Consider the following 13,329-nt stretch of genomic DNA (forward strand, 5'->3'; position numbering starts at 1 on the left):
CTTAGCCGAATAAGAAACTCAAAGAGTTTCATGCTTAATATAGAAACTATATAAAGTTCGGCGATTCCAAGCGTAGGCAAATACCTGGATAGTGCAGCACCTGTCCCATTTGGTAGTGCAAGCTGAGGCAACTCATAGCAAGGGTGGAGCAAGCTCCGATCACTATTCTTGGTATTTACCCATAATGTGAACTTAGCTCCAGAATACTAAATAACTCCCTCCAATTTGGCAATGCACTGAGGCAACTCATAGCAAGGGTGGAGCAAGCTCCGATCACTATTCTTGGTATTTACCCATAATGTGAACTTAGCTTCAGAATACTAAATAACCCCCACCAATTTGGCAATGCACTCGACCTCTTCCTACTTCCAGGTATACTGTGGTTGTTGGTTCTCCTCTTGGAAACTCGGAACACAACCTCATACAAGTCTCTTTTGCTGCAGAACAACCTGCACCCATCATTTCACAGTCTCATATTCTTTGGCACTATAAGGGTGCCAAATGGGAGGACTTCCATAACTTCTATTCTTCCTTCCCATTGTCTGACTATTGCTTCAGTACTTCTGATCCAAACACCTACTCACACCGAATAACAGAAATCATTCTCACAGGAATGAAGGCTTTCATACTCTATGCCACTCCAAATTCTCAGCCACCATCCAAGCCTTGGTTCTCAAAAAAAGTGTGCCAATGCTGTAAAAGAAAACCACAACTGTCTCAAAACAGTTGCAAAAGAATCATCGCCAAGTCCAAGTCAGATTTTGAAAGAGCCAAATGCTGCAAACTCACCTCCTTCCCAAATGGCAATTACTCCTCCTCGTCCCCTGCCAAGGCCATTGGGCACAACTTCTGCCCACTAAGAATTTCCACCACTCTCACATCCATATGGAACTGTAGTCACCTCACCAAAAGACAAGGCCAACTTACTTGCATCACTCTTCTCTTCCAATTCCTGCATTGATGATCTGGCAAAATTCTCTCCACTCCAGAAAGAACAGCTCCCTTCATGTCTCCCTCTTCTGACAAAAAGAAATCTGAAGAATTCTGAATAACTTGAACACAAACAAGGCATCTGGTCCCAATGATATCCCATCTATTATGTTAAAAAATTGTGCCAAGAACTAACATGCATTCTGTATCGTCTCTTCAATCTATGCTATTCAGCTGGCATGTATCCGACAACATGAAAACAGGACCACATCCAGCCCATCCCACAGAAAGGTGATAAAAGTCAAACATCGAACTACCATTCAAGTGCTCTCACTTCTGTTCTCTAAAAAATTATGGAGAAGGTCATCAACAACCAACTCTTGAACCACCTAGAGACATACCAACTAATCAGCATGGATTCTTCCACTCACAATCTACAGCTGATCCTCTTGCTTTCACCACCCACCTATGGACTCAGGCCATGGAGAAATTTGGAGAAACTCACATGGTTGCCTTCAATATCTCAAAGGCATTTGATCAGATTTGGCACAGGGGCCTACTCAATCCACTCTGCAAGTGGATCACCAACTTTTTCACTGGTCACTTAATACATGTCATAGTGGAAGCTTACTCACCTCAGATTTCCCCACCAATGAAGAACCCCAGGGTTCTGTTCTTTCATTCACTCTCTTCCTCTTGTATATAAAAACAACCTGCTTTCACACACTTCCAATAATATCCAAAGCTTTTCAGATGACATTACACTCCATTCCTCCTTTTCATTCAACAAACCTGTTACTGCTCAAGTATTAAAATCCCAGTGGGGCAAGGACAGCCTTGTAAATTTCAATGCCACCAAAACTTAGTTCTGTCTGATATCTCACAAGAAAGAGCTTGCATCCCTTCCCCTTACATTCAGTAATACTGAGAACAAGATCAGATTTCTCTTCTTGGACTGACTTGCACCTCTGATCTTTCCTGGCACAACCATATTTCAACTATAGCCTCTGTAGTCACCAAAAAAATTTGTACTTTTTTGCACAAAAGACACCTTCACAGCTGTTAACTCTATACAAAGCTCAAATCTACCCAGCCATGAAATATTGCTCCATATTTCAGATGGTGCACCCAAAATCCTCTCTAAGATTGCTTGATTCTATCCAGAAGAGGGCAATCTGGCTAATTAATAATCCCTCTCTCTCTCACAGACATTCACTGCCTTGTACCTCTTCTACAGATACTTTCATAGACAATGCTCTGCTGAATTGGCCACTATTATTCCTCCACTCTCCTCCAAAATCATTAAAACAAGACCCACTGCTAACCAATCCTTTTACAGTCCATCTTGAAACTCACTGGACAAACTCCACTGCCTCCTTCATCCCATCAACTTCTATCCTTTGAAACAGTCTCACTCACTCTACCTTCCCCAAAGATTACAACCCACAGCTGTTCAAAGCAAACTGTGAGCAGACTCCTCCTTTCTTCCATTCCTCTTGCCCACACATGGCACTAGTGTACTATAGGTCTTGTGGCCTCTCATCTGTGGATCACACACACACACACGTATTCCTGAGCTTCTACTCGGGTGTAATGGTACATTTTAAAGAATAAATATTTAATGACTTAAACCGAGATAAAATATGAAGTTTTAATGAAAACGATACAACTAGTTTCAGCCTTTTACAGCCTTCTTCAGGTATCCATAGTAATAAAAACTGAAGTTACAAAAAACTGAGAATTACAGGCAAAAAATGCAATACATAATTGACACAAAAATGTTGTATTTTTCAAGTTGTTCTAGCTAACGCACTATTGTTTGTTGCATGCGAGCTTGCAAGTTCTCGTGAACGCCAGTATTGAACAACTGCAGCATGGCTATCAGAGATGTTGTAACTCAAATTGCTATTCAAATGTTCAGGATTTAGGAGGATTTCCCTGGACTCCACGATTTTCCTTTCAAACTCAAACACTGCAACGGAAAATGTTTTCAGATTTATCCCAGCAAACTGAGTGACTCTGTAGATCATCATGATTGTTTGAGAAAAGAACATGACTGGATAGGGCAGATGCATGTGATCTTTTATAGGAGATGAACATTTGAACAACAATTTAAGTTACAACATCCCTGATAGCCATGCTGCAGTTGTTCAATACTAGCGTTCACGAGAACTTGCAAGCTCGCATGCAACAAACAATAGCACGTTAGATAGAACAACTTGAAAAATACAACGTTTTTGTGTCAATTATGTATTGCATTTTTTGCCTGTAATTCTCAGTTTTTTGTAACTTCAATTTTTATTACTGTGATCTACCTTTAGTGGATACCTGAAGAAGGCTGTAAAAGGCTGAAACTAGTTGTATCATTTTCATTAAAACTTCATATTTTATCTTGGTTTTAGTCATTAAATATTTATTCTTTAAAAAAAAAAAAAAAAAAAATATATATGTATATAAAATAATAATAATAAAATAAAAATTTGCAATTCCAGAAAACTATTGAAAAAAAAAAACATCAGATATTAAATTATTACTAAAGCTCCAACTTTAGCAACATTTCCAGTGGCTCATTGGAAAATATCATCTTTAGAAATGGATATAGAAATAAATAATACAGTATCATAGTATTTGCCGACCTGGTTGGCCAAGTGGTTAGCATGTTCATTCTCTAGCCAAGAAGCTGGGGGTTTGAATCCCACCATGGGCATGGATGTTTGTGGTCGTCCTACTAACTTTGTGTGGAAAGGAATCTCTGCCCTACCGCTTATTCTAGAAGAAGACTTCACTCCCAAAATCCGGTGAGATAAGGGAGTGACATTCAGCATCTATGGGCATAAAAAAAAAATAAATAAAAATAATAATAAAAAAAAAAGTTAGTATGCAGTTGTAAGCCAAGGAGTAATATTTATTTTTCCAAGAAAGTTGTTGATCATACTTGTTATCAATATATGCTGTTGCAGTTAAAATGAAGTAAATTTTCCACAGTGAAAGCATCTTGCAGTGTCATTATTTTATAGTGCCATAATTTCAATGTGCAATCTGCGCTGAAACATCTAGAAAGAAAAAGTTTTAAAACAGATGAATTCCATTTAACATAATTTTTTTGGTATCCCAAGAAGCATACCAGATATCACGATAGTCCAACAATGGCAATATTTATTACTAGTTTCCTGAGAAAAATTTTCTTAGACTGATTTATCATTTTTAAATCTTATTTGCACACAACTTCATCATATCGAGCTATCAATGAATTGAGATTTTGGGGTATGACAGACATCTCATGGCCCTAAATCCTAACATGTGTATTATTATTATTATAATAAGCTGCAATTCCAACTTAAAAAAAAAACAAAAAAAACATGAATATGTAAATACAAGAAAATAATAATTAGAAGCTAAATGCTTACCAGGTGGCAATGCCCCATAGATAACAGCACATTCATATCCCAACTTTTCTATTTCTAGACTTGCTTTGAAGATATCATTCTTACTGAAACACACAATACAATCTCCTGGTAGGATATGCTGAAGGCTAGCTAGGAAGAAATCTCTGATTAATTTTAAGTTTAAAAATATATTATTCTAGCATACTTATAGAATAGGAATGAAAGAAAACAATATGAATTCTGTACAATATGTCATAAAAAAGTTTGAAATCAATGATGCTATAAAAACATTAGTTGACAATAGGTTTTCATGGTGTGAATGCCAAGTTTAAAATATTAAAATATTATTCAAGCATACTTATAGGAATGATTCTGTACAATATGTCATAAAAAAAGTTTGAAATCAGTGATGCTATAAAAACATTAGTTGACAACAAGCTTCCATGGTGTGAATCGTTCATAATCTTGAACCATGAAGAGAAAAGACTAAAAAAATAATAATTTATTCAACCAGTTTCCTATGATTTGTGTAAAAAACTTATATTAGCAGACTGATTCTAAAATCAGCCATATGTTCAATATCTTAACAAGATATTCACATTCGATTTAACAGCTATTTTATATATGGCAGTTTATGTTTTAGGAATTAATCTGCTAACACAATTTTTCAAATGTGCATTTTATTTTATTTACTGATGACATACACCACAAAGTAGGAAAATGGTTGAATAAACCATTTTACTTAGGCATTTCTCTTTGTGGTTCATACCAGATACAGGATCATAAATATTAGTCATTCACACATGTTTTATAAGGTTTCATTAAGCTTTTTTCCTCCCTCTTTCTTTTAATTTCAATAGTAATGAAATCTATATACAAAAATATTTCTGCTGGATGAATTAACAGTTTAGCTGATAAAGAAACATTTCATATGCCAAAAAAAAAGGGACTCAATTCCTGACAATTTTTTAATAATTAGTGGTTGCTCAAATTTCAGAGAGGACCTTACATTCTTAACCATTAAAATAATGACAGCTAATCAGCTTCCAAATTGCAGTTCATCTCCTGTTTCCTTAGTACCTTGATAACTTTTTTTTTATGAGAAATTTTTATGCAATATTTTTTTTCAATGAAGTATATAAACATTCTGACAAATAATTGGTTGAAGTTAACCTGCAAAAGAGATCTGAAGAGAATATAGCCTACATTCCCCCCATTTATTTTAGTCTAATTAGCAGAAGTTCATAGTGCACTTAATTTCAGCAACAACCAATATTCCAAATATGGTTATAGTCACTCAAGCAATGTGACGTGTACAGCAGTCTGAAAAAGATGCAGCCTCCCTCCTTAAAATCTCCCTTCAGGTTTGTCCAACCGGCTATAATTCTGTGGAGCACACAATGTAAGGAATAATTGTATTCCAAATTTGATTGAATTATCATGACATGTAGAGATGTATGCACAAAACAATCCCCCCCTCCATCCACAACCCCCTTTCATTTTAGTCTGATTAGGCTGAATGTCTCAGAGGATGCTAAACGATGTCAGAGACAGCTCTATTTCAAATTCAAAATCAATTCAATGGAGGAACATTTTGCAGAGGTGCTTGCAAAAGATAGAAGAAATAAGGAATAAATGTATGCCAAATTCGGTCAAAATCAGATGCATGATATAACCTGAACAGACATCTGTGGAGGATATTTCCACAAATTCCCCTTCATTTAAAGCTGGAACACCATTCATGGACTTTGAGCAATGTCAGAATCTAGTCAAAATCAGTAGTAGACCAACGGAAGTGTTTGTGCAGGATACATCCTCCTTTTGTTGCTATATGGAACATATATTACTAACATTATTACAAACTTCTCACTACTTGAAACATTACTATTATTGCATTCAAGAGTTTCCACTCTAAATGAACTCAAATCACCTGAATCATCTACAACTGATTCTGAGCACCAGGATTCAATAATGCAAACCATCTTAAGCCACAACCAAGGCAACATATTCATCCAGTTTGTTCTTGATGCTCCTGACATTTGTGTATTCTCTTGGCTTTTTCATATATTTACATGTGCAGTCTGCTTGGTCTAGTTGGCCAATCTGTTAACTAACTACATCCATGTAGAGAAGCACAGAATCAGAGTATTCCCTCCTATGTGCTTTAAAGTTTAAAGAACTGCTGGTGGACAACATGAGGGGAGTGTTTGAATGCTTGGGTAACAAGAAGAAAAGCTCGAGAAAAGAAAATCTAGAGCTTGTAAGAGAGAGCTATATTCTCAAACAAAGGGTCTCATGAATGTTGTACAGATTCTCCCACATTAGGCAAAAAAAAAAAACAGTCGACTATGTGGGATGGTTTCAAGGGATTTTATTTTTGAAGCATTCAGCAGAAACAGCTGTTGATGTCAAAGTGACAAGAGCGATTCAGCTGGCCTGATGTAGAGAGAAACTAGGGATCAGTGAAGTTCGAAAGTTGCAATTCTTATGGCTTGATGGTGGATAGAATCCAACTACTACAGGGTTCTCTTTCTGGCAGAAGCACAGACTTGGGACCCATAGTCAAGTTTTGATCAAATCAAAGAATAGTACAATTGGAGTAAAGAACATATGTCAGCACTCCAGGAGATGGAAGATGAGGTGCAAAGGATATTCAATGCTTTATACCACTTATCTTGTAGCTGGTGTGATGGGGAAGAAAACTGAATTTATTTTCAAACATAAGTCCCCAAAAATTGGTTTCTGGTGCAAGTGGGATCAAAGTTTGTTCTCGTCCAAGTTTTGGATTGGAACGAAGACCAAGTCTGCAGAAAAATGTGCACAAACTGTCTTCTGCTATGAAAATTGAAACCATTCGAAAGATAGTCAATGGCTTGCTGCAGCTGCTTTTCTATAACACTCATATTCCATAAATGATTAAAAAAATGGTAGTCCTCTTGGGCATACAGTTGAGAGAGAGTGGTTCCCACTTGGACTTAGAAGACTGGGCCAGATAAAAAGTTCTTGATGAAGAGAGGAAGATTCCATTTTAGACCAAAGTTGTGTAGATCTTTCAATATTCCAAATCTCCAAGCAGTGGCAATATCAAAGAAAACTGACTGGATCTCGAATGGATGCTTCCAGTCAGACTAGATGACTGGTTGTTGAATGATACATGCAGACAGATTGTGTTCTGGATAAAAGGTTGTTTCTTTCCAGAGAAGAGAATTAACTATTTTTGTTCAGAATCTTGCAAGAGCAACTGGTCAGAACAATTTTGGGATTTTGGATCCATCCCTAGCTTTGGGAAGGATATAATAATTGCCTTTTGCAATGTATCTGGAAAATGTTCTCAGAGAAAATTCTGTTGAATAGGTATAGTAATTGATCCTTGCCATATGGTGACAGGTGTTTGTTCATTTTATAATGGATGTTATCTGGTGCCACAGCAGTTATGGGGGCTTTTAAGCAAAGCAGCTTTTCGATTCTGTGAATGGTGTGTTGTATTCTACTGCTTGAAGAGAATAACATTTGTTTTTCTGCTTTATACTTTTGGGAAAAGAACACTATAGGAATAAGATGATTTTGATGATGTTTTAACAACTCTATGAGTGTTTGGTAACTGGGCATTCATTATGTTCAAGGATGGAGATGGCGAATGGTATATTTGTTGTTCATTTTCTGGATTTTGTTCAAGAGTTCTTTACTGTCGGTTGCTCTTGTAACCTCATCATCATCATCAAATTCCTGTCATGTACCCAAAAGGGGTGCACAAGATATGATAGTACTACATGAAAAATTTACATCATTACTAACTTCCTATCTACAATTTTCCTTCAAATTAGTCTGTTACTTGTCAAGACTCCAACATTATCAGATCTTATATTTCTATCGTCTAAGGCACTTCGTACCATATCAATCCACTTATATCTTGGTCTTCCTCTGGGTTTTCCTGCCAACTTGGGAGAGAACACTTGTTTTGCTAATCTTTCTTCGCCCATTCTGTTTAAGTGACCATACCACCTGAGATTAGCTCGGCTAACGCATTCCTGGATGCTGATTTTGTCAAGTTCTTTCCTAATATTCTCTTTTTAATATGATATTGCCATTGATGCCATCTGTTAACGCCTCTAATCTTTCTCAGGACTCTCATCTCTAGTCTTTGGTCAAGTGTTTTACTTCTGACCCAGCTCTCAGATCCATAAGTTAAAACTGGTTTGAACACTGTCTGTATATAGCTAATTTAGTGTTCCGACTAATTTCTCTCTTATTCCATATGAATTTATTCAATTGACTTCCTACCATACCAGCTTTGCTGATTCTGTTTCTATTTCTATATTTAATTTACCATCTTCAGTAAAAATCGTGCCTAAGTAGCTGAAATGTTTTACTTGTTCCACAGGTTCTCCATTCACAACACAGTTGACATCTTCGATGATTCTGCCTATTTTCATTGTCTTTGTCTTTTTATTGCTGACTTTCATACCATATCTATTACAACAGTTATTTAATTTAGTCAGTGAATCTTGCAGACTTGTAGCGGATTTATTTAGAAGTATAACATCGTCTGCATAAAGCAAAGAACTGACATTAACATCTCCAATTCTGATATCATGTTTAATACCACTTTCCTTCATAATGTGATTCATATAGATAATGAATAACAGAGAGGATAATGTACATCCTTGTCTCACACCAGATTTAACATTAAACCATCTTCCTGTACTGCTTTCAATTCTAACTGCTGACTTACAACTCAAATAAAGACTAAGTATTGCTTGATATAATGCCCCATTGACATCATATAACTGTAGCGTATTGAATAGCTTCTCTCTTGGCACCTTGTTATATGCCTTTTCCAAATCAACAAAACTTAAATACAGATCTTTGTTATATTCCCATGATTTCTCCATTATATGTCGTAAAGTGAAGATCTGATCCTGACAGTCTCTATTTGACCTGAGTCCAGCTTGTTCTTCACCAAGCTTTTCTTCCACAATTCTCAACCAATTTCGCAAGTATACTTGCATATATCTTACCAGGAACACTCAGTAGGGAAATACCTCTGTAATTCTCACATTCAGTTTTCTTTCCCTTTTTATATATGGATACTATGAGAGCTCTACTCCAATCATCGGGAATCCGTCCCTCTGTCCAGGCATTCTGAACTATGCAGTGCAGCCACTGTAAGACTTTTATACCACCATACTTCAGCATTTCTGGTCGAATATCATCTATAATAACAATAACAAACACCAATTGTTATATTAAAGCAATAATAATCAAGGAAAGGAAGGTGCAGCTATAGTATTTAATGCTAAACATAAACTTCTTGAATGGCAGACAGTTTCAAGTACAGTGATATGGTTAAATATCAAAATGAAGAATTAGACAATGAAACTTTACTTATGCCTAGTCTTGCAGAAGGTTCTGCTAAGTAACACATGGAGGAATTTGCATCATTATAGAAGGCATCTGACGTAAAGAGCCAGTACTTAATAACAATTACTGTTTTTAAATTATATACTTCCACAAGTCTGCTAACTGCATAACTGAAGTAGCCTGAAAAAGTTCATGTTTAATCTAAAACCAAATGTTATTAACATGCTTGCATGTTAATAACATAAACATAATACCAAGCTTCAAACAACTACAAAATTTCTTATATAGAAAATTAAGCATAAATCAACAATAGGCTGTGAAAATTTTCAGCGTGCAAATTTCCGAATGATCGAAGATGACAGTAATGCAAGATTATTGAAATAACAAGTAAGTTACTGAAAAAATAATTCCTCAATCCTATACTCAAAACTCAGAAGACTGCTGAAACCTACTGAAGACTTTACTGGTTCTTGCCAATTTCATTAAAGGAATTTCACAAGTATTGTTAATTTAGTAAGCTTTTATTTTGTTCCTCTCATTTTTTTAATATATATTATTATTAGGAATTAATATTAAGGAAACAATTCAAATTTACCCAAGGCTTTATCTTCAGTAATCAAACTTGTTAGCCTCTTGTATTTCCTAACCTAAAATAAACAGAATATTTAAGGTGGAAAAAAGTTAACATAAGTTTAAACACAACCCCCACCAAATACATTTACTAAGTGTCAAATAAGTAATATTTGAAACAGTAGTAGGATTAATTAACTAAATAATTCAGAGAACAAGTTATGCAATGGTATATACAGATGTAACTAATAAATATTTGCATATAACCTATGAATAAAATCATGAGTAATATATAAAAACAGAGTTGAATTTCTTACAAACTTAAGGTTTATTAAAAGCATATATTAGTAATGAAATTTTTATTCATTAAGCTCGTTTTTTTTTATTAATCAGTATATCAAGCTTGATTCATTTAGGAGCACTTCTTTTTTTTGTTAAAACTAGAAGCATGTAGCTTAGTAATTAAAACATGAAATACGTAAATGTGCACTAAAGTAATTCTACAAATTAAAATAGAAATGGCCAAGCACATTTTAGTAAAAACACACCTCAGGAAAAAACACTCTTCTACTGTCATTTACAAACAATTTTTCAGTCATCATCATCATCATCAGCTAACGTCTTTTATTCCCTTGTAGGGAGTAGGGGGAGTTTGATTATAAATTTAAACATACTGAAATGGTATGCCAATAAAAGAATAAGCATATTTTAAAATTCACAAATGAGCAGAAGCCACCAATGTAAAAAGAATAAGTATAAAACCAAAAAATGAGAAACATGAAAGACTGACTGGAGAAATTTGTTATGGAATAAAAGATGGAATTAAAAACATAAAAGAAATAAACAGATAAAAAAAAGATAAAGAATAAATAAAGCCACATTCAAACAGCCTTCATACAACATAATATCATAAAATTATGGTGTGGGGCTGTTTTGATTGTGGCTTCATCCTCAAAATACAATAAGAGCACGGGAAAAAAAAAAAAAAAAAAAAAAAAGAAATGAATAATCCAACATTGAATCATGACGCACTTTGCTATTGGTTGGAGCTTATGCATGATTTTAATATCGTGGAGCTGCCAATTTTCAGAGAGCACATAGGGTGACGGATGTTTATTGCACTTTTATTGGTCCTTACTGCTATGGTTGCTGAAATACATAATTTTATTTCATTATTTTGAAGTTCTACAATGACTGTTTTTCGATCGAAGGGATATGTTTTTGCTCTAATACATGAGTTGTAATTTCAGTTTTACTGATTACAGGATTTTTGGTGTGGATTATTCATTTCATTTTTTTTTTTTTTTTTTTTTTTACTATTACTTAGGTGCTCTGAAATGGAGATATTAAAGCCACAAAATTCCTGTAGCAGTGACCATAGAGACCTAAAAGTCTAACCTTAACACTGTAGTTTGATTGATGTGGGAACCTGTATACAACAGTGGTATTTGAATATTTCTTTACTATAATCCTATAACTTAGCTCAACTAACAAAGAAACAGTACATAGAATTCCAATTCCTTGTGACTGCCATCATTCTTACTTTGGACAAACTGAATGCTCTGTGGGAAAGAGAATACAAGAACACCAGTCATACATTAGCAACAGTAAATCAGAAAAATCTGGCTTGGCACAGCACTGAATAGATACAGACCACAACATCCTCTTCCAAGTTCCCTGTGACTGTCATCATTCTCACTTTGGACAAACTGGGTGCTCTGCAGAAAAAAGAATACAAGAACATCAGTCTTACATTAGCAACAGTATATCTGAAAAATCTGGCTTGACACAGCATGGCATAAATACAGACGACAAAGTCCTATGGTCTGAAACACACTTAATCAGTGTTGGTATAAATTTGTATGCTTGTTCAAAGAAAGCGCTGAGGTTTACTTCTCCATCTGAACTTATATCAGAACAACTGCCTCTCTCTATCTAAGATATGGGAAAGTTTTATTTTAATCACACATCAATAATTTTTTTTAAGAGCTAATGATTTATCAATATTTCCTCAATTATACCATTGCATTATTTTATGTATAACATCACACGGTCTTTCTTTTTCAAATCAATCCACTGTTAGAATTGTATTTTATAATTAACTATTGTCGCCATTGATGATGATGGACTGTAATATTCAGACTGAAATATATGGCCTTAAATAAATAGTATTCGAGAACCTGTGTAGCTCAGTGGATGTGGCGTTTGCACACCAGGCGCTTGACCACACGAAGAAAGACTTTGTTTCGAATCTAGTCATCAACTAGAGGAAATTTTTCTAAGCCTTTTTTTGAGCGGTTCCTGAGTTAGTCGATCTCTGGCACGGGCAAGTGGGTTTTTTCTCCCGGAAACTCTGGTTTCTCGTCCCATAAGCTCAAGAAAATCGACTGTAGAACCCACATTATTTCAGACATTAAATATATTGTGATAGGGTTAGGGACCACAAGATGGTGGCACTTGTCGAGCTGTCTCTCTCTACACTGTGTGCCGCTTAATTAGTGATAGTCGTGGGCCAGCTATCTCTGATTGGCTGCCAGTGGAGATTGAACTGCCCACTCAGTCTCCAAAAGTTAGACAGCTAAACGGCCTCGCCTACTTCCTATACAGGAATAAAAAGACGTTAGCTGATTTAAAAAAATTTTTTTTATAAATAGTATTTCTTATCCCTTGTGTTTTTTTCATGTTAACTGAAGAAAGAAATCCACATTCCACTGAATCAAATTTGCCAAACAACAATATATTAAAACTATTTTAAAATACTTCGTACAAAATCTAAAATACAATTTTTACAACACTGTTCATAGTACACAATGTCATTCCAAAATCTGCTACTGTACGTGGCAATACATCAATTTCAGTTAAAAAAAATACCTGCTATAATGCTTCTAGAGTTAAGATTGTGAAATATATAGCCACTCCTCGCTAATTCTCCATCTTCCTGGGATATGGCCTGTTTCTACAAATGGGGCTCTGGTGAGGTGAGTAATGCCACACCTAGTTGGATGAAATGCCAAATACCTCTAGGAAGAAGATGTCTTATTACCTGGTGAAATACCACCACCATACTTATCGGAGGTGAGAG

General features: G+C 35.3%; 1 protein-coding gene across 3 annotated transcripts in view; it reads right to left on the reverse strand.

Moving 5' to 3' along the window:
* The window catches only part of Suv3 (Suv3 RNA helicase), a 222,567-nt gene that overhangs the window by 92,540 nt on the left and 116,698 nt on the right, over positions 1 to 13,329 (reverse strand). For all 3 annotated transcript variants that reach the window (XM_090394567.1, XM_090394561.1, XM_090394574.1), the window contains 2 exons: positions 10,273 to 10,324; positions 4,338 to 4,466 (listed from right to left, as the gene is read on the reverse strand). In XM_090394567.1, the coding sequence (XP_090250693.1) occupies positions 4,338 to 4,466; positions 10,273 to 10,324 (181 nt within the window). The remainder of the gene's footprint in view (positions 1 to 4,337; positions 4,467 to 10,272; positions 10,325 to 13,329) is intronic.

The sequence above is a fragment of the Typopeltis vanoorti genome, chromosome 1 (genome assembly GCF_054136105.1).
Source record: "Typopeltis vanoorti isolate ZY-2024b chromosome 1, IOZ_Tvanoo_1.0, whole genome shotgun sequence".
Lineage (NCBI taxonomy): Eukaryota > Metazoa > Arthropoda > Arachnida > Uropygi > Thelyphonidae > Typopeltis > Typopeltis vanoorti.